Source organism: Coenobita brevimanus, chromosome 71 (assembly GCF_032717465.1).
Source record: "Coenobita brevimanus isolate Jiangsu-jjx chromosome 71, ASM3271746v2, whole genome shotgun sequence".
NCBI lineage: Eukaryota > Metazoa > Arthropoda > Malacostraca > Decapoda > Coenobitidae > Coenobita > Coenobita brevimanus.
The window spans coordinates 51,833,244-51,855,183 of NC_137024.1; the positions used below are offsets into that span (position 1 = coordinate 51,833,244).

The window sequence follows — 21,940 nt, forward strand, 5'->3', positions numbered from 1 at the left end:
TGTACGGTACTGTATATGTGTGTTGAGTGCTAGTGCATTCCCAATGGAAGAACTGGCACTTTTGAGTTGCAAAAGACCAGATTATTATTATTATTATTATTATTATTAGGATAATGTGGCATCAGATAAACAGGGGATTACTATATTAGTGCCCTCACTAATGTACAGTTGTAAGAATTTGTTGACAAGAGTTTGAAAAGTCAAGAGTAAGAACAATGAAAATGAAACTGTTAAGGAATATATGTGAGTTATGTATACTGGAAAAAACAGATACATGAAAACTTTTAAATGGAGATATCTGCTGATCAAAGAGCAAATGCAAGTGCTTTGACATCATAATCAAGGAGAGAGAATGGACATGAATGTTGTGGTGAAAAAATATGTATTTTAGAATGTATGAAGGAAAAAAGTATTTAAGGCCACTAAGAAGGCTTGAGATGATACACCGAGAACCAAGGTATGGAACTAAGGAAGTAAAAGAACTGGCCAAAGGCAGAAATGGATGAATGCAATATTTACCATGTTGTATTTACCGTGTTGCAGTATTCTGGATTTGAGCTAAGCTTGCCCTATCTTTCTTCTGAAAAAAGGTTGCACCTCACTTTAACTTGGCAGTTGACAGAATGACTCAATCTCATGCACATTTGACATAGAAAATGAGAAAGTTTGTTGATGGTTTTTGCCTGTTCGCTGGAACCAAGATTTTACATGCCTGACTAATGAGTAAATGACTATGTGCCTCATTTTACTGGGACAAGTGTTGATGTTTTGTTTTTATGCTTTCTCTTTCCTGTTTCTAGATTCTATCCACTCCATTCTTTGTAATGGAAAAACAGAAACAAGATAACAGAGAGCCAAATTCAAGATCCATTCATTTTGAGAAACCTGGACACACTGAGTTTGAAAGACTGGAGGTCACAGGCAGAAGGAGATACAGCCAGATGAAGACAGTTCCCGGGTTGACCTGTTGCATACATGAAGGACCGGGAGTAACAGGTACCTCTTGCATTAGGGATATGGAAAGAGAAAAAATGAAAGTTTCTTGCTAGATGGGTGCTACATGCCCACTGTAGTGGTGGAGGGATGTAAGCACACAGTTCAGAGAAACAATAACCACTGAAGCAGCAACAGAAAAGAGAATAAGATGCTGCAGTGTGGCAAAGAGATAGAGTTTAAAGGGAGCCTGTAAGAGAAGGAGGGATAATGAGACAAAAAACCTTTGACTCCACCTTGTTGAGAAGAGCTGTATGTGGGGAGCCTCCCCACACATATGAGTTGTACTTACACAGGGGCAAATAATACCCATGTATAAAGTCAACATCTTAAATGTCAGGACCAACCTGCCTAGCCTGGGCTCTTAGGCTCCTCATGGGGCAACACAGGACTGGATGATGGATGGATGGACAAGTCAACAACTGTGCAGGGATAAAGAAGGCACGGAGTTGGCTTGGCACACCTAATCTCTTGGAAGCAGATTGTACAAGAGAGGTAATATGTTTTTTCCAAGATCTGTCCCATGAGAATGACACCCCAAGTATAGTTATAGATGATGCAGGATTAAGCTGAATGTTGCTGAAAATTAGAGGATACTCCTGTGGAAGATTCTGACAGGTCAAAAGGTGTAAGAACTGAGTTTTTGATGCATTAAAAACAAGATTACTTTTACCCCAATCAGAGATACGAGCCAAGTCAGACATTGCGTGTGCCATAGCCTCATCCACTGTTTGTGGAAGTAATTGCTGAGATGGATGCTGCGAGAAGCGAATGGAAAGGTGAAAGGTGGAGTCAACATTGTATGGGTGGATAGGGTTAGATGTACAGCATAGGTTACTGATGAATAGAGGGAAAATTTGGTGATAGGACACAGCCCTGAAGAACATCAAAACTGATAGCTCTAGAAGTATGGTGGCCATCTATAACAGCAGCTACAGAATGACCAGGAAAGGAAGCCAGAGATGAAACTACAGAAAGAAGGATTGAAACCATAAGAGGGTAGTTTGGAAATTAAAGGTTTATGTCAGACCTGCTCAAAAACCTTTGAGATGTCAAGTGCAATAGCAAACTTTTTGCCAAAGTACTGAATGAAGGATGATCAGAAGTCTAAAAGGTTGGTGAGATCACCAATGTCCCTGGCGGTACCCATACTGACTAGTAGAAAGAAGGTTGCGATAAGAATGGTGCGTTACATTTTTTTTTAGGTGGGAGCATTCACCATCCACTCACTCGATACAGTGCTGCTCTCGGGTGCCTGCCCTTTCCTCTCTTCCTTCCTTCTTTCCTTCCTTCCTCTTCTGTTTTTCCTTCATTCTTTCCTCTTCCTTCTGTCTACGGGTGAGCCTGTATTGATGAGCATAATGGTTTTCTGTACACCAGGAAACCATTTACTATGCTGGGTGGTAACCACATAACCAAGTTATGGAGCCTGATGGTTTAGTGGACAATTAAGGTGCTCCTCTTGGACTGAAGCTGGGCAGGTTTATATCCATGGGGTGGTTGGAGTTTGTTGCTCATATAATGCCACTCAGGGATGAGTGAAGCTAGTCACTCTCATCTTAAATGTCAGGAACAGCTTGCCTAGCCCCAGGCTCCTATGCTCCTCATGGGGCAACACAGGATTAGATGATGAATGAATGAAAAGAAAAGATTTTAAAACTTCTGAAATACAGGCTGTTAAGAAAACTGGGCGATAGTTACACAGCGGGGAATGGTCACCCTTCTTTGGGACAGGATGAATAAGGGCAAACTTCCGGCAAGAAGGAAACGTACAAGCTGACAGACAAAGGTGAAAGAGTTTACCCAGGCACGGTGTAAGCACAGATGCACAGTAATTGAGGATAACAGGAGGGACCCCAGCAAACCCAAATGCCTTGTTAGTACAGAGGCCAGTAATGGCAGAAAATACATCAGTTGAAGAAATTTTAATGTCCCTAAGGAAGTCAGAGGGGAGAAGTAATGGAGGAACAGCACCGGAATCATTTAAGGTGGAATTGGAGGAGAAAGTCTAAGCGAAGAGTTTTGCTTTATTAGCAGAAGAAATAGCTACAGAGTTATCACAACAGAAAAGAGGAGAGAAGAATGATAATAAGATAAACTTGTTTGAGAGGTTTTTGGCAAGATGCCAGAAGGAGCGGGAAGAATTTGAGCTGGAGAGTTCAGAGCATTTAGTATAATTATTTTTTAGGAGAGATAAGAACAGACTTAGCATGATTTTGGGCAGAAACACAAAAGAGGTGAGATTCAGTGGGGGGTTGGCTTTGGTGCCTTTTATTGGCCCTCTCCTTGTTGTGGACAGCATTAAAACAAGCATGATTATACCACTGTTTTTTGCATTTGTCTGAGGATCAGAGTAGAGAATGTATGCTTCCATGCTGGAGAGAGTAACCTCCACAATGTGTATGGCACATTATGATGGTTCATGGCCATGGATGCAATAGTCATTCGAGGGAATATCAAATAAGTAAAGCCTGAGGGCCTCCCAATCAGCAGGTCCAAAGTGCCAATGCTGCCGCTTCTTCAGAGGGTCCACAGGCCTTACTGAAGTAATAAGTTATGGTGATAAGGTTGTGATCGGAGGAGCCCAACAGAGAGAAAAGATATGATTAATTGCATAAGCAAAAGGATTAGATGTAAGGAAGAGGTCAAGTATGTTGGAACTCTCTCCAAGACAGTCAGGGATATGGGCAGGGTGCTGTACAAGCTGCTCTAGGTCATTAAGAATACAAAGAATGTAGGTTTGTTCACCAGGTGGATCAGTGAAAGGAAAGGAGAACCAAAAGTGGCAGTGAACATTGAAATCACCTAGAATGGAGATTTCAGAGAAAGGAGAAATTGAAAGGATGTGTTCCAGCTCAGAGGTAAAATAGCCAAAGAATTTTTCATAGTCAGTATAATCTGGGGATAAGTAAAGAGCACTGATATATTTAGTCAGAGAATGACAGATAGCCAAAGCCAGTGACTAGAGAATTCATAAGATCCAAGTTGAGGAACACAAGGACAAGAATTGTTTTTTACACAACAGCCACCTTTGGTTTTTTCGTCGGTATAAAGTAGGAGGATACAGAGAATGGTTTGCTATCAGTTGTCTCAGACAACTATCAGGTGAGTCTCTATGAGGAAGATTAGGTAAGGTTTAGAGGAGGAGAGGTTGTATTCAACAGAATGTTAGAGGGAAGGCCATGAATGTTGCAAAAATGAAGAAGTGGATCAGACTTTGGTTCCAGGCATCTAACTTGGTTGGCACCAGGAAAGGGGTGGATGGTGGGGGCTTTTATGGTCCCCCCCCCCCAGAGGCTCTGGGGCTTCGTAATGTGATGCCATTATAATATATATATATATATATATATATATATATACCTCTGAGATGCAACACATCCTTTCAATTTCTCCTTTCTCTGAAATCTCCATTCTAGGTGATTTCAATGTTCACTGCCACTTTTGGTTCTCCTTTCCTTTCACTGATCCACCTGGTGAACAAACCTACATTCTTTGTATTCTTAATGACCTAGAGCAGCTTGTACAGCACCCTGCCCATATCCCTGACTGTCTTGGAGAGAGTTCCAACATACTTGACCTCTTCCTTACATCTAATCCTTTTGCTTATGCAATTAATCATATCTTTTCTCTCTGTTGGGCTCCTCCGATCACAACCTTATCACCATAACTTATTACTTCAGTAAGGCCTGTGGACCCTCTGAAGAAGCGGCAGCATTGGCACTTTGGACCTGCTGATTGGGAGGCCCTCAGGCTTTACTTATTTGATATTCCCTCGAATGACTATTGCATCCATGGCCATGAACCATCATAATGTGCCATACACATTGCGGAGGTTACTCTCTCCAGCATGGAAGCATACATTCTCTACTCTGATCCTCAGACAAATGCAAAAAACAGTGGTATAATCATGCTTGTTTTAATGCTGTCCACAACAAGGAGAGGGCCAATAAAAGGCACCAAAGCCAACCCCCCACTGAATCTCACCTCTTTTGTGTTTCTGCCCAAAATCATGCTAAGTCTGTTCTTATCTCTCCTAAAAATAATTATACTAAATGCTCTGAACTCTCCAGCTCAAATTCTTCCCGCTCCTTCTGGCATCTTGCCAAAAACCTCTCAAACAAGTTTATCTTATTATCATTCTTCTCTCCTCTTTTCTGTTGTGATAACTCTGTAGCTATTTCTTCTGCTAATAAAGCAAAACTCTTCGCTTAGACTTTCTCCTCCAATTCCACCTTAAATGATTCCGGTGCTGTTCCTCCATTACTTCTCCCCTCTGACTTCCTTAGGGACATTAAAATTTCTTCAACTGATGTATTTTCTGCCATTACTGGCCTCTGTACTAACAAGGCATTTGGGTTTGCTGGGGTCCCTCCTGTTATCCTCAATTACTGTGCATCTGTGCTTACACCGTGCCTGGGTAAACTCTTTCACCTTTGTCTGTCAGCTTGTACGTTTCCTTCTTGCCGGAAGTTTGCCCTTATTCATCCTGTCCCAAAGAAGGGTGACCATTCCCCGCTGTGTAACTATCGCCCAGTTTTCTTAACAGCCTGTATTTCAGAAGTTTTAAAATCTTTTCTTTTCATTCATTCATCATCTAATCCTGTGTTGCCCCATGAGGAGCATAGGAGCCTGGGGCTAGGCAAGCTGTTCCTGACATTTAAGATGAGAGTGACTAGCTTCACTCATCCCTGAGTGGCATTATATGAGCAACAAACTCCAACCACCCCATGGATATAAACCTGCCCAGCTTCAGTCCAAGAGGAGCACCTTAATTGTCCACTAAACCATCAGGCTCCATAACTTGGTTATGTGGTTACCACCCAGCATAGTAAATGGTTTCCTGGTGTACAGAAAACCATTATGCTCATCAATACAGGCTCACCCGTAGACAGAAGGAAGAGGAAAGAATGAAGGAAAAACAGAAGAGGAAGGAAGGAAAGAAGGAAGGAAGAGAGGAAAGGGCAGGCACCCGAGAGCAGCACTGTATCGAGTGAGTGGATGGTGAATGCTCCCACCTAAAAAAATGTAACGCACCATTCTTATCGCAACCTTCTTTCTACTAGTCAGTATGGGTACCGCCAGGGACATTGGTGATCTCACCAACCTTTTAGACTTCTGATCATCCTTCATTCAGTACTTTGGCAAAAAGTTTGCTATTGCACTTGACATCTCAAAGGTTTTTGAGCAGGTCTGACATAAACCTTTAATTTCCAAACTACCCTCTTATGGTTTCAATCCTTCTTTCTGTAGTTTCATCTCTGGCTTCCTTTCCTGGTCATTCTGTAGCTGCTGTTATAGATGGCCACCATACTTCTAGAGCTATCAGTTTTGATGTTCTTCAGGGCTGTGTCCTATCACCAAATTTTCCCTCTATTCATCAGTAACCTATGCTGTACATCTAACCCTATCCACCCATACAATGTTGACTCCACCTTTCACCTTTCCATTCGCTTCTCGCAGCATCCATCTCAGCAATTACTTCCACAAACAGTGGATGAGGCTATGGCACACGCAATGTCTGACTTGGCTCGTATCTCTGATTGGGGTAAAAGTAATCTTGTTTTTAATGCATCAAAAACTCAGTTCTTACACCTTTTGACCTGTCAGAATCTTCCACAGGAGTATCCTCTAATTTTCAGCAACATTCAGCTTAATCCTGCATCATCTATAACTATACTTGGGGTGTCATTCTCATGGGACAGATCTTGGAAAAAACATATTACCTCTCTTGTACAATCTGCTTCCAAGAGATTAGGTGTGCCAAGCCAACTCCGTGCCTTCTTTATCCCTGCACAGTTGTTGACTTGTCCATCCATCCATCATCCAGTCCTGTGTTGCCCCATGAGGAGCCTAGGAGCCCAGGCTAGGCAGGTTGGTCCTGACATTTAAGATGTTGACTTTATACATGGGTATTATTTGCCCCTGTGTAAGTACAACTCATATGTGTGGGGAGGCTCCCCACATACAGCTCTTCTCAACAAGGTGGAGTCAAAGGTTTTTTGTCTCATTATCCCTCCTTCTCTTACAGGCTCCCTTTAAACTCTATCTCTTTGCCACACTGCAGCATCTTATTCTCTTTTCTGTTGCTGCTTCAGTGGTTATTGTTTCTCTGAACTGTGTGCTTACATCCCTCCACCACTACAGTGGGCATGTAGCACCCATCTAGCAAGAAACTTTCATTTTTTCTCTTTCCATATCTGTAATGCAAGAGGTACCTGTTACTCCCGGTCCTTCATGTATGCAACAGGTCAACCCGGGAACTGTCTTCATCTGGCTGTATCTCCTTCTGCCTGTGACCTCCAGTCTTTCAAACTCAGTGTGTCCAGGTTTCTCAAAATGAATGGATCTTGAATTTGGCTCTCTGTTATCTTGTTTCTGTTTTTCCATTACAAAGAATGGAGTGGATAGAATCTAGAAACAGGAAAGAGAAAGCATAAAAACAAAACATCAACACTTGTCCCAGTAAAATGAGGCACATAGTCATTTACTCATTAGTCAGGCATGTAAAATCTTGGTTCCAGCGAACAGGCAAAAACCATCAACAAACTTTCTCATTTTCTGTGTCAAATGTGCATGAGATTGAGTCATTCTGTCAACTGCCAAGTTAAAGTGAGGTGCAACCTTTTTTCAGAAGAAAGATAGGGCAAGCTTAGCTCAAATCCAGAATACTGCAACACGGTAAATACAACATGGTAAATATTGCATTCATCCATTTCTGCCTTTGGCCAGTTCTTTTACTTCCTTAGTTCCATACCTTGGTTCTCGGTGTATCATCTCAAGCCTTCTTAGTGGCCTTAAATACTTTTTTCCTTCATACATTCTAAAATACATATTTTTTCACCACAACATTCATGTCCATTCTCTCTCCTTGATTATGATGTCAAAGCACTTGCATTTGCTCTTTGATCAGCAGATATCTCCATTTAAAAGTTTTCATGTATCTGTTTTTTCCAGTATACATAACTCACATATATTCCTTAACAGTATAATTTTCATTGTTCTTACTCTTGACATTTCAAACTCTTGTCAACAAATTCTTACAACTGTACATTAGTGAGGGCACTAATATAGTAATCCCCTGTTTATCTGATGCCACATTATCCTAATAATAATAATAATAATAATAATAATAATAATAATAATCTGGTCTTTTGCAACTCAAAAGTGCCAGTTCTTCCATTGGGAATGCACTAGCACTCAACACACATATACAGTACCGTACATTATTTTTACAGTTACAAGAACTGCGACATCTCATATGCAGTACCCTCGCATCCAGTACGCATTTGTCCAGTACTATTTTTGTCCGGTATGGTCGGCAAAAAAATAAAATACAGTAATGTATTACTGTAGTACGGATTTGTTGGGCTAGTATGCGTTGGATGCACAAAGTGAGCCAAATCCGAGGAGTTCTTCATTAGTACTGATGTGCTGCATCCAGTACTGTACTACTGTATTATCCGCACGTGCGCGGGAAGATAGCCAACACCGAGGAACGTTTCCCTAGTACTGCCACGCCAGTCCAGTACGCCTTCCTCATGTCTCCTGACATGTACCAGTCAAATTACAGTATTGCACTTCCCTCTGATGACGAAGACGACGATGTGTCAATGTGTGACTATGAGGGATTTATGAGGGAGGTTGAGGCAGAGAGGCCTTCTCAGGATCCAGAAGGCCCTCCTCCAGGAGGTCAGTAAGACCTCCTACAGCCTTGGTAACCCCTCCCCCTTCCTCCCCAAGCCCATCACCACTCACCTTAAAGGTTGGTAAAATCTTAGTTGTGTCAAAATGTAGTTAAATTGAATTTTGGGGGGACTTTTTCAAGGCTTGTCTGACATTATTCATTTTTCCCATAAGGTCTTGTTTGTCCAGTATGGATTTAGTCCAGTACGGTAGTACTGTCTGACAAAAATATTGTCTTGTACAATACATCCAAACGGATGGGGAGCAGAATCTGAGCTAGTGTAATCAACACCTACTGTCTGTGATCTGTCTGACAGATACTACTTAAGGAACAAAAGAGCACTGTCTTGAATGCCATAAAAATACACATCATCCAACAATAGTTTATGATCTACTGTGTTAAAAGTCAATCGCATCTTCTCCCCTTTGGGGCTAAGATGCGATTGACTGTGTTTGAATGGATGAGTAAATGAGGAGTGTGTCATCCTGTCTCGGCTACCTCCCTTTCCATGGGGGAAGCAGCCTAGGTATATAGATAGATAGATATATAGATAGTGTTAAAAGCTGCAAACAGATCTAACAGAACTAGGAGAGAGGACATCCCACTACAGGTGTTTGCCACCAGCTCACTATGAATCCTTGTTAATGCAGTTTCAGTTGAATGGTATTTGCTGTTTGCTGACTGAACAACAGGAACAACTCTGTTATGTTCCAGCAGTGGTAAGAGTTGATCAAGTATGGCCCGCTCAGTAATCTTGAATAACAAAGACAGGCTAGAGATGAGATGATAATTTGTCAAGCCTTCACCATCAAGGCTGGGTTTCTTGAGTAGGGGCCTAAGCATTATCCAACAAAGCAAAAAATCTGGCAGAATTGAAGCAATATCCATTTTTTATTGCATTAACTGACACTGTGCATGGAAACCAAAATTTTCAAAATGGCCACATCTCTCTGCAATCCCCCCTCGCCACCAACAATGCCCACCAAAACAAAGGCTGCTGCCTGCTCCACATTGGTCACAGAGAGTAAGCCGTCTGGTGTTGGAGCATGTTAAATTTGTTGTGGAGTTTATGACCTTTGTTACCATACCAGGGCTTTTGCAGGGACTTATGTTGCTTGCTTTTATGGTGTGTGCATGCCTGTAGCTCCTTCTGTGGAAAATAATATGTCAGTATATAACCAGATGCCATAAGCCCATAAGGGGTGGTCATTTGACTTTGAGATACTTGTTTAACAGGGCAGAGCACTAACCCTCCGCCAACTCACTTCTTGAGTGTAGGGAACACATAAGGGTTGGTAATATGGTTACCATCCAGCATTGTAAATGGTAAGCCAGGAAAACCTTTAGCTTGTCACTCAGTGCACAACCACCTGACAGGGAAGATGGGAAAAATAGGAAGAGATGAGGGCAAACACAGAAAAATAAAAGTGAAGGAAGAAGTAGGCAGCTTTACATTAAGTGAGTGGATGATGGTCACCACCACCTACCGCCAGATAATACTGTAAAATGTTTATTCATGCATGCAGTTGGCACCAGCCTGTCTCCTTTATCTTACATAACTTATGTGGCCTGCTTTCAGTTTTACTCATATCTGTCTATGTATCTTGCTTATTTTTATTAAATAAAATGTTTTTAGTTCCTGTAGCCCTTCTGTGGAAAATAATAAAATGATTGAGTAAATAAGCATGCAGATGGTGCCAGCTTGTCTCCATTTTATTATGTAACTTAGCGAACCAGTTGCCTGCTTTCAGTTTTACACATATACATCTGTGAATCCCAGTTTCAGTTTTTGTAAGACAAAAATTTTCCTATTTCTGTAGCTCCTTTTGTGAAAAATATTAAATATTTACATAAACATGCATGTATGGTGCCAGTCTGTCTCCCTTGAGGTATGTAACGTCCATAGTTAGTTGCCAGCTTTCAGCTTTGCTCATTTCAATCTATGCATTTCACTCTCACTTTTAATATATAACAGTATTCTTAGTGCCTGTAACTGAACAGACTTCTATTGCAGAGAAAATAGGCCTATGGTGTAATGTGTATACAGGAAATCTATCTGTCTAACCATCCATTTATAGCCAGATGCCTCAATCCCATAAGGGATGGCCACAAACCAATCGGCTCCATGTCGCCTTGTCCCCTGCCATTTAGCTACCCTACCCCCAGCTCACACCCACCTCTCTCATATACCTCACCACTCCATCCCTTAATCTCATCATTGGTCTCCCCCTCCCTCTCCCCCCCTCCACCTCACTCACATACATTCTCCTTGTTAGTCTCTTGCTCTCCATCCTCTCCATGTGGCCAAACCACTCCTAATGCTTTGTATCACATCCACATCCACACCACAACACTTCTTTGCTTCAGCCTGTTTCTCCCTATAACTCCACATGCTCCTCTCAGATAACTCTTTTCCACTGCTCTCACTCTTGACTTGCATCCTTCCAACAAGGTCCAAGCTTCCCTTCCATCCATTAGAGTTGGTATCACAATACTATCATGCAGCATCATTATTACTTCCATATTCACTTCCATATTCCTTATCACTGCTTTCAAAGAACCAGCAATCATTCTTCCCTGTTGTACCCTTGCATGGACTTTATCCTCCAAACTTCATCCTTACTCATCACACTACCCAAGTACTTAAATGCAGTCAGATTTTCCATTTCCTTACCATACAACCTTAATGTGTATTCAGTGACTTACATTTCTCTCAAGGATCACAACTTTACTCTTCCCTAAATTCACCTTTAGACTTTGTTTCATACCCACTCTTCCAAACTCATTCACCAAGCCTTGCAGTTCCCCTTTGTTCCCACGTAACAACTCAGTACCTTCATCAAACAACAGAACAGGAAGTTTCCAAATGCTGCCCACTCTCCTTAGGGTCGCTTCAACATCCGCTGCCCTATCTTATATCTCTTTTATAACTCCATCCGTATACAGATTGAATAACCATTGAGATATGACACATTCTTGTGTCAGTCCAACATTCAGATAGAAAAATTCACTCAGTTCGTCATCCACACACACACACTGTAGCCTTAGCATCCTCATATATACACTCAATCCTTGTAAATCGTGTGTTCGTAAATCACGGATTCGTAAATCACGCCTAGGTGGCCGTTAGACTGTCGGCAACCTTAAATCACTGTTAAGTCACGAAAATCGCGGATCTAGGCACCCAAGTGGGGCTTTTTCCGAGGAGAACCGTAAACCGCGGCATTCAAACTGAAAATCGCGACCCAACAACTAATCACTGTGCGTCCGTGGTGGCATATGTGCATACTAATGCCGCCATGTTGTTGTTGTTCTTGTCCCGCCAGTCCGCACACTACAGACCGTCACTGTGGAGTACGAGAGTTACCTGCCTTTTTTGTGAAACTTCCCCCAGCCTCCTACCTGCCATGGCCCTTCCCGACCCCCCAGTGAAGCGTTCTAAGCAGTATGGCGTCAAGAAGCTGCCGCAGTTGTTGTATAGTCAACGCTTGGAGCTCATTTGTCGTGTTGAGAGGGGAGAGAGGTTGTCAAAGCTGGCGAAAGAGTTTGGGAAGAACAAGTGCTGAGAGGTTCTAACTTCTTCCCAACACCATCCCACTCCATTCACTTAAACAATTTTGTCATAGGATTAAGGTGAGATCCCTTAATACATGCACTGAATATTCCTAAATTTGTATGATTGTGTTTGATGGTGCCTAGATAGGTGTAGGTAGGGTGCTGTGGGGGCGAGCTGGCCAAAGGTCAGACCCAAATTAATTTTTCACATAAGAGTTATTATTCATAAATCACGAAATTCATAAATCACGGCAGTGGTCCAGACCCAAATTGCCACGATTTATGAGGATTGACTGTACTGTTCATGGCATTGAGCAGCTTCCCACTTACTCCCTATATTCGTAATATTTTCCCCATTCCTTGTCTATCAACTCTGTTACATGCTTTCTCCAAATCCATGATGACTGCATACAACTTTATCCCTCCTCTAGGATGAATATCTGATCCACACAACCACTTCCCTTCTTAAAACCTACCCCTTCATCTCCAATTAATTCCTCTGTTATTTCCCTAACTCTGTCAATAAGTATCCTACCATATACTTTTCCTATTACGCTAAGAAGACAAATGCCCCTATGATTACCACACACTTCTTTTTTCCCCTTTTCCTTTGTACAGGGGAATAATTATATCTGATTTCCAGTCCTCTGGAACTCTGCCTTCCTCCCAGACCAATCTGCATATCTTTCATATCTGCTCCACTACTACCAGTCCCCTGTGCTTCAGCATATCACCACACCATGAATTCTTGGAGCTTTCCCCATTTTGACTTTCTTCATAGCTTACCATTATTTCCATCCTACTGATCTCGTCCTCCCATGTTATCTCCCTCCTCCTCCTTCCAACCATTCCCCAGCTATTTGATACTTGCTTTACTTTCATTCTCTATGTTCAACGGTTTCTTAAAGTGTTTTCTTCATCTGCTCACTTTTCTTCCTTTTCTCCCAGCAGTCTACCATTTTTAGTCATCACTCCCCGACTACCTTCTTTATCATTCTGTCTAACTCTCTCTACCTCCTTCCTGAACATTTTTTTACATTCCCTCCACATTACACTCAAATTCCTCATCCACTCTCATTTTACTCTCTCACTAATCTTTTCAGCTCTCTCCTGCTTTACATATAACTTTCTATTCCATCTCTCAGTGGAATTATTGAATTCACATTAACATAAAATGAGTGGTTGTGTAAAAATTATGTAATGAATATAAAAGGAAATGGATTTTTAATCATTATAATCATATTAACGTTACATGAGTTGTTATGTAGGAATTCAGGGTAGATGTATGCTTTGTTTGAGATAGTAGAAGGACCTTACCAATTAATTTCATATTCTTCAGTTCGTTTCCTGTATTTTTCTGACTATGTTGAGGGTGGTAAATAACCTTTTCTTGCTGAAAAATTTCCCACTGTATTTATCACCATGTTCTTTGAGCCGTACCTTCAGTAGTTTGTTTATGATGTAATAGAAGACTCATACTCAATGTAGTGAAAGGTGGATTTCATTTCCCAACTTCCTAACTGAATGCTAGGTTAGGTTAGGTTAGGTTAGGTTTGTTAGGTTGGATTAAATTATTAGGTACAGTTGAGCCAGGTTAGGTTAGGTTTCGCTAAACACCTAGGTTAGGACAGTCCCTCCACCAGTACGCTTGACAGATCAAACGATTTGAAACAGTGGAACATGGCCAAAAATAATGGGGGAAACAGATTTTGCATGAAAAGTTTACTTACCACCTCAGGAATAATAAAAAAATATAACAGACAATCAGGAAGAAGAACTGATCTGGTAAGATGCTTCTACTGTCTCAGGTATAACGTACGTTTACCGAATTATGTAATGATTATATAAAGCTGGCCATAGGATGATGTGTCAGGATGGGTTTTGTGTATTTGCAAGGAGACCTGTTAGGGCCTTATAGGGGTTATACCGCCTGTAGAGGGGTTGGGAGGGTAGTATGTCATTACTGTATCCAAAAAATGCATTTTCCAACAGGGCTTTTGTTAAATTATGACTAATAAAATGGGGATTACTATACTTTCAAAGCTCTCCCAGTCCTATTTCTGTTCAACAGTTTTAATATCACAGGTAACTTTTCCTGTTTTGCTTCCTCTACTCAATACTGCCTTTGAACATTTATTTGTAATTCTAAATGTGCATTATAACATAGTGCACTTCTCTATTTGTAGGAACTGGAGAAAGGTCGATATGCCAAGACTGATACCTACGTTGCCCATGCCTACATCATTGGCAGCCGGGCAGTTCTCATGGCCACCAGCCAACGCATCATGCACTTCACTCGCAATGACATCCTTGGACAGCTCAAGGTCACAATGTAGTTGCTTATGTATTTATGTTGTATCCTGTAATGACTGTATAGTATAGTTTTCAGTTTACGCTTAAACAGGACTTAAACTGTAAGTAAATATTGCAGTAAGGATGAAAAATTTTCCACACACATATAGTCATTTGTTTACTCAGTGTTTAATTAGTCTGTTCATTTTACTTTTGTGTATACAGATTGACTGGATCCACAGTTATGATGAGCTTTCTGAGCCTCCCATTCTGACTCCCAAAGGACTGCGGCTGTCAGTGAAACAAGAGAAGAAGCGTGTCTTAGGTGTATTTGGTGGAGGGGACAATTCAAAAATTGTTCCCCTGACCTCTGAAGAACAGGCAAAAGTAAGTGTTCAGCATTCTGTTGATTGCATGCCAGACAGAGACCCTAGTAGCTGCACAACCCTGTATTCGGGTCCTCCTGCTTCCTCCCAGCATGCTTCACATTATGCAAAGGAACAGCCATCATACACAGCCACCCGGAGAGGTCTTTTCGGAGCTATTGGGACCCTTGCGGTTGACATTACCAAAAAAGGAAAGGAAGCAACTGAGAGAATCAGGCAAGGCTCTGGTAGTCGCTTCTCAGTAACTAATCTGATTAGGAGTAGCAGTAGGACCCCAAAAGAAGACTTCATTAACTCAGACTCATCCCGGCAAGAGGGCATCAAAGTGGAGAGCATCATATTCATTCAGGTGACACCAGATGATCCCAACTTCCAGGTATTTCATAGTGTTTTCTGTTTGATTAATGTAGTATGGAGAGGATTTTGTGCCATTATTGTTATTATTGTAGACCCAAGCTTATCTGAACATGAACAGCATGCTGAAGTGGGCTGCATGCTGAAGTTGCACTTCTGCAGTCCATCATCCCCTTTTCAGCAAAGAGAGGAGTTGAGTGATGTTTGTCATTTTATTGGTGCCACTTTACATGAAGGCATCTCTGTTTACCTGTGGTAATTACTTATAATGAATGGGTTGTTTGCTGATGGGTTTAGAGCTTAGTGAATGTTTGTCAGGAGCTGAGATATAAAAGTTCAATATATGTAAAGTGATGGTTGTTGTGAGAGAAAGTGACTCAGACTGTGAACCGTTGGTAGGTTTTAAGTTCCTCAGTGCAGCCAAAAAAAAAAGGGGGGGGGGGAGTAAATGTGTTAAAAATATACTGTACAGTGACCATGAAGCATTGTGGCTGCTGCTATGAGGGTCATAATATACTGTATAACAGGACTTAGTATAGAGGCTGCAAGAGTGCTGAATGAAAGTGCATTAATTCCCACATTAATAATAGAGTCAGTAGACTCTCTGCATAGGGCTGTTGCTGACTCAGCCATTTACCTTAACATACAAAAACCTACCCAACTTCCCAGCACAGAGGATTTAAGAGTTTATAGCTGTCTAGCCTTTGTCTTTGAAATTTTCCATACTCTGAGCAGCTCCTAAAGTACCTAAGAACACAAGGTTGAAATCATATCTGGCAACATAAACTGCCAGTTTCTTCACCAGCTTTCTTAAAACAACCAGCCTCCACAATGGATTACTGCTTGCCATGGTTTTCTAACAAAGGGGTTTCATTCTCCAGTAGTAATGATTCATGTTTTTCAGTCTTCATAACTTTCTAAATGTACCATAAAAGATATAAGCAGCAGTTTTATATGCTATTAATATACATTTTTGAGTGGAAATATGCCACAAGGGTGTGGAAAGTCTATCTATCTATCGCCAGACGCCTCAATCCCGTTTGGGGTGGCCACAAACAAATCGCCTTCAGGTCGCCCTGTCCCCTGCCATTTCACTGCCCTGCTCCCAACTCCCCCCCCCCCTCATATACCTCTCCACCCCATCCCTCCATCTCATCCTCGGCCTCCCCTTCCCCCCTCCACCTCACTCACATACACTCTCTTCGTCAGTCTTTCACCCTCCATTTTCTCCACATGGCCAAACCATCTCAGTGTGCTCCTCATAACGCTTCCAATCACATCCACATCCACACCACAATGCTCCTTTATATCCTCATTCGTCAGCCTGTCTCTCCATGTGACTCCACATGCTCCTCTTAAATAACTCATTTCCAATGCTCTCACTCTTGACTTGTGTCCTTCCAACAACGTCCAAGCTTCACTTCCATACGTTAGAGTTGGTATCACAATACTGTCATGTAGTGACTTTTTCACTTCCATGCTCACTTCCCTGTTTCTTATCACTGCTTTCAAAGAACCAGCAACCTTTCTTCCCTGCTGTAACCTTTCAAGCACTTCACCCTCCAAACCTCCATCCTTACTCATCACACTACCTAAGTACTTAAACGTACTCACATTTTCCAATTCCTCACCATCCAACTTCGCTGTACATTCTCTGACTTCACCTCTCTCAAAGACCATCACTTTACTCTTCCCTACATTCACCTTTAGATTCCGTTTCTTACACACTCTCCCAAACTCATCCACCAAAACCTTGCAGCTCCCCTTCGTCTTCACTCAACAACACACTATCATCTGCAAACAACAGTACAGGGAGTTTCCAAACACTATCCTCTCTCACCAGGGCCACTCCAACATCCACTACCCTACCTTGTACCTCTTTTATTACCCCATCCATGTACAGATTGAACAACCATGGAGACATGACACATCCCTGTTTCAACCCAACTTTCAAAGAGAAAAATTCACTTAGTTCACCATCCACACGCACTGCAGCCTTCGCACCATCGTACATACTCTTCACAGCATTCAACAACTTCCCATCCTTGTTTATCCACCCTGTCATATGCTTTCTCCAAATCCATGAAAGCCGCATACAACTTCTTTCCCTTCTCTGGAAACTTTTCCACTAAAGTACAGTGTATATATATATATATATATATATATATATACACACACACACTCATTCCTCGTAAATCGCATGTTCAAAAATCATGGATTCGTAAATCACGGCTAAGTGGCCGTCAGACTGCCGCCAACCTTAAATCGCTGTTAAGTTACGAAAATCGCAGACCTAGGTACCCAAGTGGGCCTTTTCCGAGGACAACCGTAAACCACGGCATTCAAACTGAAAATCGCGACCCAACAACCAATCACTGTGCGTCCCTGGTGGCAAGTGTGCATATTAATGCCGCCATGTTGTTGTTGTTCTTGTCCTGCCAATCCACACACTACAGACCGACGCTGTGGAGTACGAGAGCTAACTGCCTTTTTTGTGCAACTTTCCCCTACCTCCTATCTGCCGCGCCCCTCCCGACCCCCCGATGAAGCGCTTTAAGCAGTATGGCATCAAGAAGCTGCTGCCGTTGTCGTACAGTCAACGTTTGGAGCTCATTCGTCGTGTTGAGAAGGGAGAGAAGTTTTTAAAGCTGGCGAAAGAGTTTGGGAAGAACAAGTGCTGAGAGGTTTTAAGTTCTTCCCAACACCACCCCACTCCATTCACTTATGCAGTTTTATCATAGGATTAAGGTGAGATCCCTTAACATTGCGTATTTCTATTTAATACATGCACTGAATATTCCTAAATTTGTATATTTGTGTTTGATGGTGCTCTGATCGGTGTAGGTAGGGTGCTCTGGGGGCAGGTTGGCCAAAGTCCAGACCCAAATTAATTTTTCACAAGAGTAATTATTCATAAATCACGGAATTCGTAAATCACGGCAGTGGTCCAGACCCAAATTGCCGCGATTTACAAGGATTGAGTGTATATATATATATATATATATATACAGATAAATAGTAATCTGCATGTCCGGGTAGTGGCAGCATTTGGATAATGAATGCTATTCCCCTGCCATACCCAGACCCTACCTATACACACCTCCAGCCAACACTTAACCTATTTGTACAGTACCAGTGCTTAATTGGCAGTGTTTGCCGGTCATTCAGGCATATTTAGATATCAAAACACACATAGGAATATCCAAAGTAATGGTAAACACCAAGAAAGCCATGCAGAAAAACCACTGAAAGCAAAAAAACACCATACCTAAACACTACTGTATGTACAGTACCTCTCCCTATTTTGGCAGTGTTTTCTGGTCATTCTGCCATATTTTGACATCAAAACATACATAGGATTATCCAAAATTATTTTCTACACCAAGAAAACTATTAAAAAAAACACACACACTTAAAACCAAAAAAGACCCTATCTATACACCACTGAATGTATGGTACCCCTCTTACTTTTGGCACTGTTTTCGGGTCAATCTGCCATATTTAGATGTCAAAACACATATAGGAATATCCAGATCAATGCTAAACACCAAGAAAATCTTGAAAAAAAAACAATGAAATTGAAAAAACACCCGACCTATACACGACTGTATGCACAGTACCCCTCCCAATTTCGGCACTGTTGCCAGGTCAGTCTGCCATATTTAGGCATCAGAACACACATAGGAATATCCAGAGTAATTCTAAACACCAAGAAAGCCATGTAAAAAAAAAACACTGAAAATAAAAAAACACCCAACCTATACATTATACATGCAGTGTCCCTCCTAATTTTGGCACTGTTTCCAGGTCAATCTGCCATATTTAGACATCAATCACACATAGGATTATCCATATTAATGCTAAACATCAAGAAAGCTTGCATAAACGACAATCTATCTATCTATCTATCTATAGCCCGACGTCCTAATCCCGCAAAGGGTGGCCTCAGACAAAACGCCTCCAAGTCACTCTGTCACCCACCATTTGACTACCCTCCCCCCAACTCACTCCCCCCTCCCTTATATACCTCTCATCTCCATCCCTCCACCTCATCCACGGTCTTCCCCTCCCTCTCCCTCCCTCCACCTCACCTACATACACCCTCTTAGTCAGTCTTTCATTCTCCATTCTCTTCACATGTCCAAACCACCTCAGTGTATTTCTCCTAATCTTCTCAACCATATCCACATCCACCCCACAACGTTCTTTCACTTCTTCATTCGTCAACCTGTCCCTCCATGTCACTCCACATGCTCCTCTTAAGTAGCTCATTTCCACTGCTCTCACTCTTGACTTGTTCCCTTCTTGCAAGGTCCATGCCTCGCTTCCATAAGTCAGGGTAGGGATCACAATACTATCATGCAGTGCCTTCTTAACTTCCATACTCACCTCCATATTTCTTATCATTGTTTTCAGTGAACCAACAACCTTCCTTCCCTGCTGTACCCTTTCACGCACTTCATCCCCCAAGGTTCCATCCTTACTCATCGCACTACCCAAGTACTTGAAGGCACTCACATTCTCCATATCCTCGCCATCCAACCTCACTGTGCATTCTATGACTTCATTCTGCTCAAACACCATAACTTTACTCTTGTTTACATTAACTTTCAGATTTCTCTTCCTACACACTGTCCCAGATTCATTCATCAAACCTTCTCAACTCCCATTCATCTTCACTCAACAATACTGTATCATCAGCAAACTACAACATCGGTCTCTTCCAAATCTCATCCTCATTCATTAGAGCCAGCTCCACATCCACTGCCCTACCTTACACCTCCTTTACAACTCCATCCATGTATATATTAAACAGCCATGGAGACACCACACAACCCTGTTTCAGTCCCACACTGAGATCAAGGAACCCACTCAGCTCACCATCCACTCGCACCGTAGCCCTAGCTCCTTCGTACATACTTCTCAGAGCACTCAACAATTTGCCCTCCACTCCATATATTCTCAGTACCTTCCACATATCATGTCTATCTATTCTGTCATAAGCTTTCTCCAAGTCCATGAAGGCAGCATACACTTTCTTTCCCATCTCTAGATACTTCTCCACTAAACGTCTTAGAACAAATATCTGATCTACACACCCTTTTCCCCTTCCTAAATCCCCCTTGTTCTTCTCCAACTGCTGTAGCTCCTCTGTTATATGCCTAACCCTGGCAATGAGTATTCTACCATATATTTTTCCAGTCACACAAAGAAGGCAAATACCCCTATGGTTACCACATACTTCTCTATCTCCTTTTCCATTGTATAAAGGAACAATTATACCTGATTTCCAGTCCTCCGGAACCCTTCCTTCTTCCCAAACCAATCTACATAACTTCCATATCCACTCCACTACAATCTTACCCCCATACCTCAGCATTTCACCACACACTCCATCAATTCCTGGGGCCTTTCCCATCTTCATCTTCTTCATTGCTTCCACTATTTCCGCCCTACTGATCTCTGCCTCCCTCCTATCATCTCTCCTTCTCCCGGCCATTCCCCCAACCACTTATACTCGCACTGCTCTCACTCTTTACATTCAACAAATCCTCAAAGTGCTCCTTCCATCTCCTCAATTTCTCTCTCTTCTCCACCAACAATCTATTATTCCTGTCTTTCACTCCCCTACTATTTCCCCTTTCACACTGCCTTACTTTCTTTTCCTCCTTCCGAAATAATTTCTTACTCTCCCTCCATTTGACACTCAGATTCCTCCCAAATTCTTCCTCCACTTTCTTCTTACTCCCCTTCACCAATCTCTTCATCTCCCTTCTCCTGCTCACATATATCTCTCTCTTCTCTCTCTCATCTTCTCCTCTACCTCTACTTGCTAGCCATTCACTATATGCCTTCTTCTTTTGTTCCACAGCTCGTTTCACGTCATCATTCCACCATGCTGTCCCTTGCACACCTCTGCATCTCCTACTCACTCCACAAACCACCTCACACGCTGCACCTGTCCCTTGTGTGAATATCTTGCATACGTCTTCCACCCCTGCCATCTGCTCAAATTCAAACCTCCCCAATCTTTCTTCCACTATGCTCTTATACTCTGCCATTCTCTCACTGTCTTGCAATTTCTCCACTCTTCTCACAGGAGCTGTTTCCTCCTGTCTTCCCCTTCGTCTCTTCAACCATTTTCTTTGCAGCCTTACCTTGGCCATCACTAAGTGATGGTCCGAGATTCCATTCCCCCTCCCTCTCCACATTCTAGCATCCACCACTTGTCTTCTCATTCGCTCATCCACACACATATAGTCTATCATTGCCTTTCGTTCAACAAGTTCACCATCCATCCTCCTCATAACCCTCCATGTATACCTGTAGATCATCTTATGCCAAAAGTAGGTGTTAGCTATTGCCACCCCCTTACCAGCACAGATGTCCAACAAAGCACTACCATTCCCATTTACTTCAGCTGGCACACCCCACTGACCAACCACTCCATCCTCTCGTACATTCCCGACTTTTGCCATTCATTTCTCCAATCAAAAACACTCTCTCACTCCTCTCAAACTTGTCCGTACATGATTCTACACTTGCCCAAAACTCATCTTTCATTCTTGCCACTCGGTCCTCTGTCGGCGCATACGCACACACAATTGCCCACACTTGTATACCTACTTTCATCCTCACCCATACAATCCTTGGATCCACTGTTCCATACTCTCTT

At 42.1% G+C, this 21,940-nt stretch overlaps 1 protein-coding gene across 1 annotated transcript in view; it reads left to right on the top strand.

Moving 5' to 3' along the window:
• The window catches only part of Vps13 (vacuolar protein sorting 13C), a 1,164,731-nt gene that overhangs the window by 1,133,392 nt on the left and 9,399 nt on the right, over positions 1 to 21,940 (top strand). The window contains exons 75-76 of the mRNA XM_080277871.1: positions 14,419 to 14,556; positions 14,750 to 14,911. Coding sequence (XP_080133997.1) covers positions 14,419 to 14,556; positions 14,750 to 14,911 — 300 coding nt within the window. The remainder of the gene's footprint in view (positions 1 to 14,418; positions 14,557 to 14,749; positions 14,912 to 21,940) is intronic.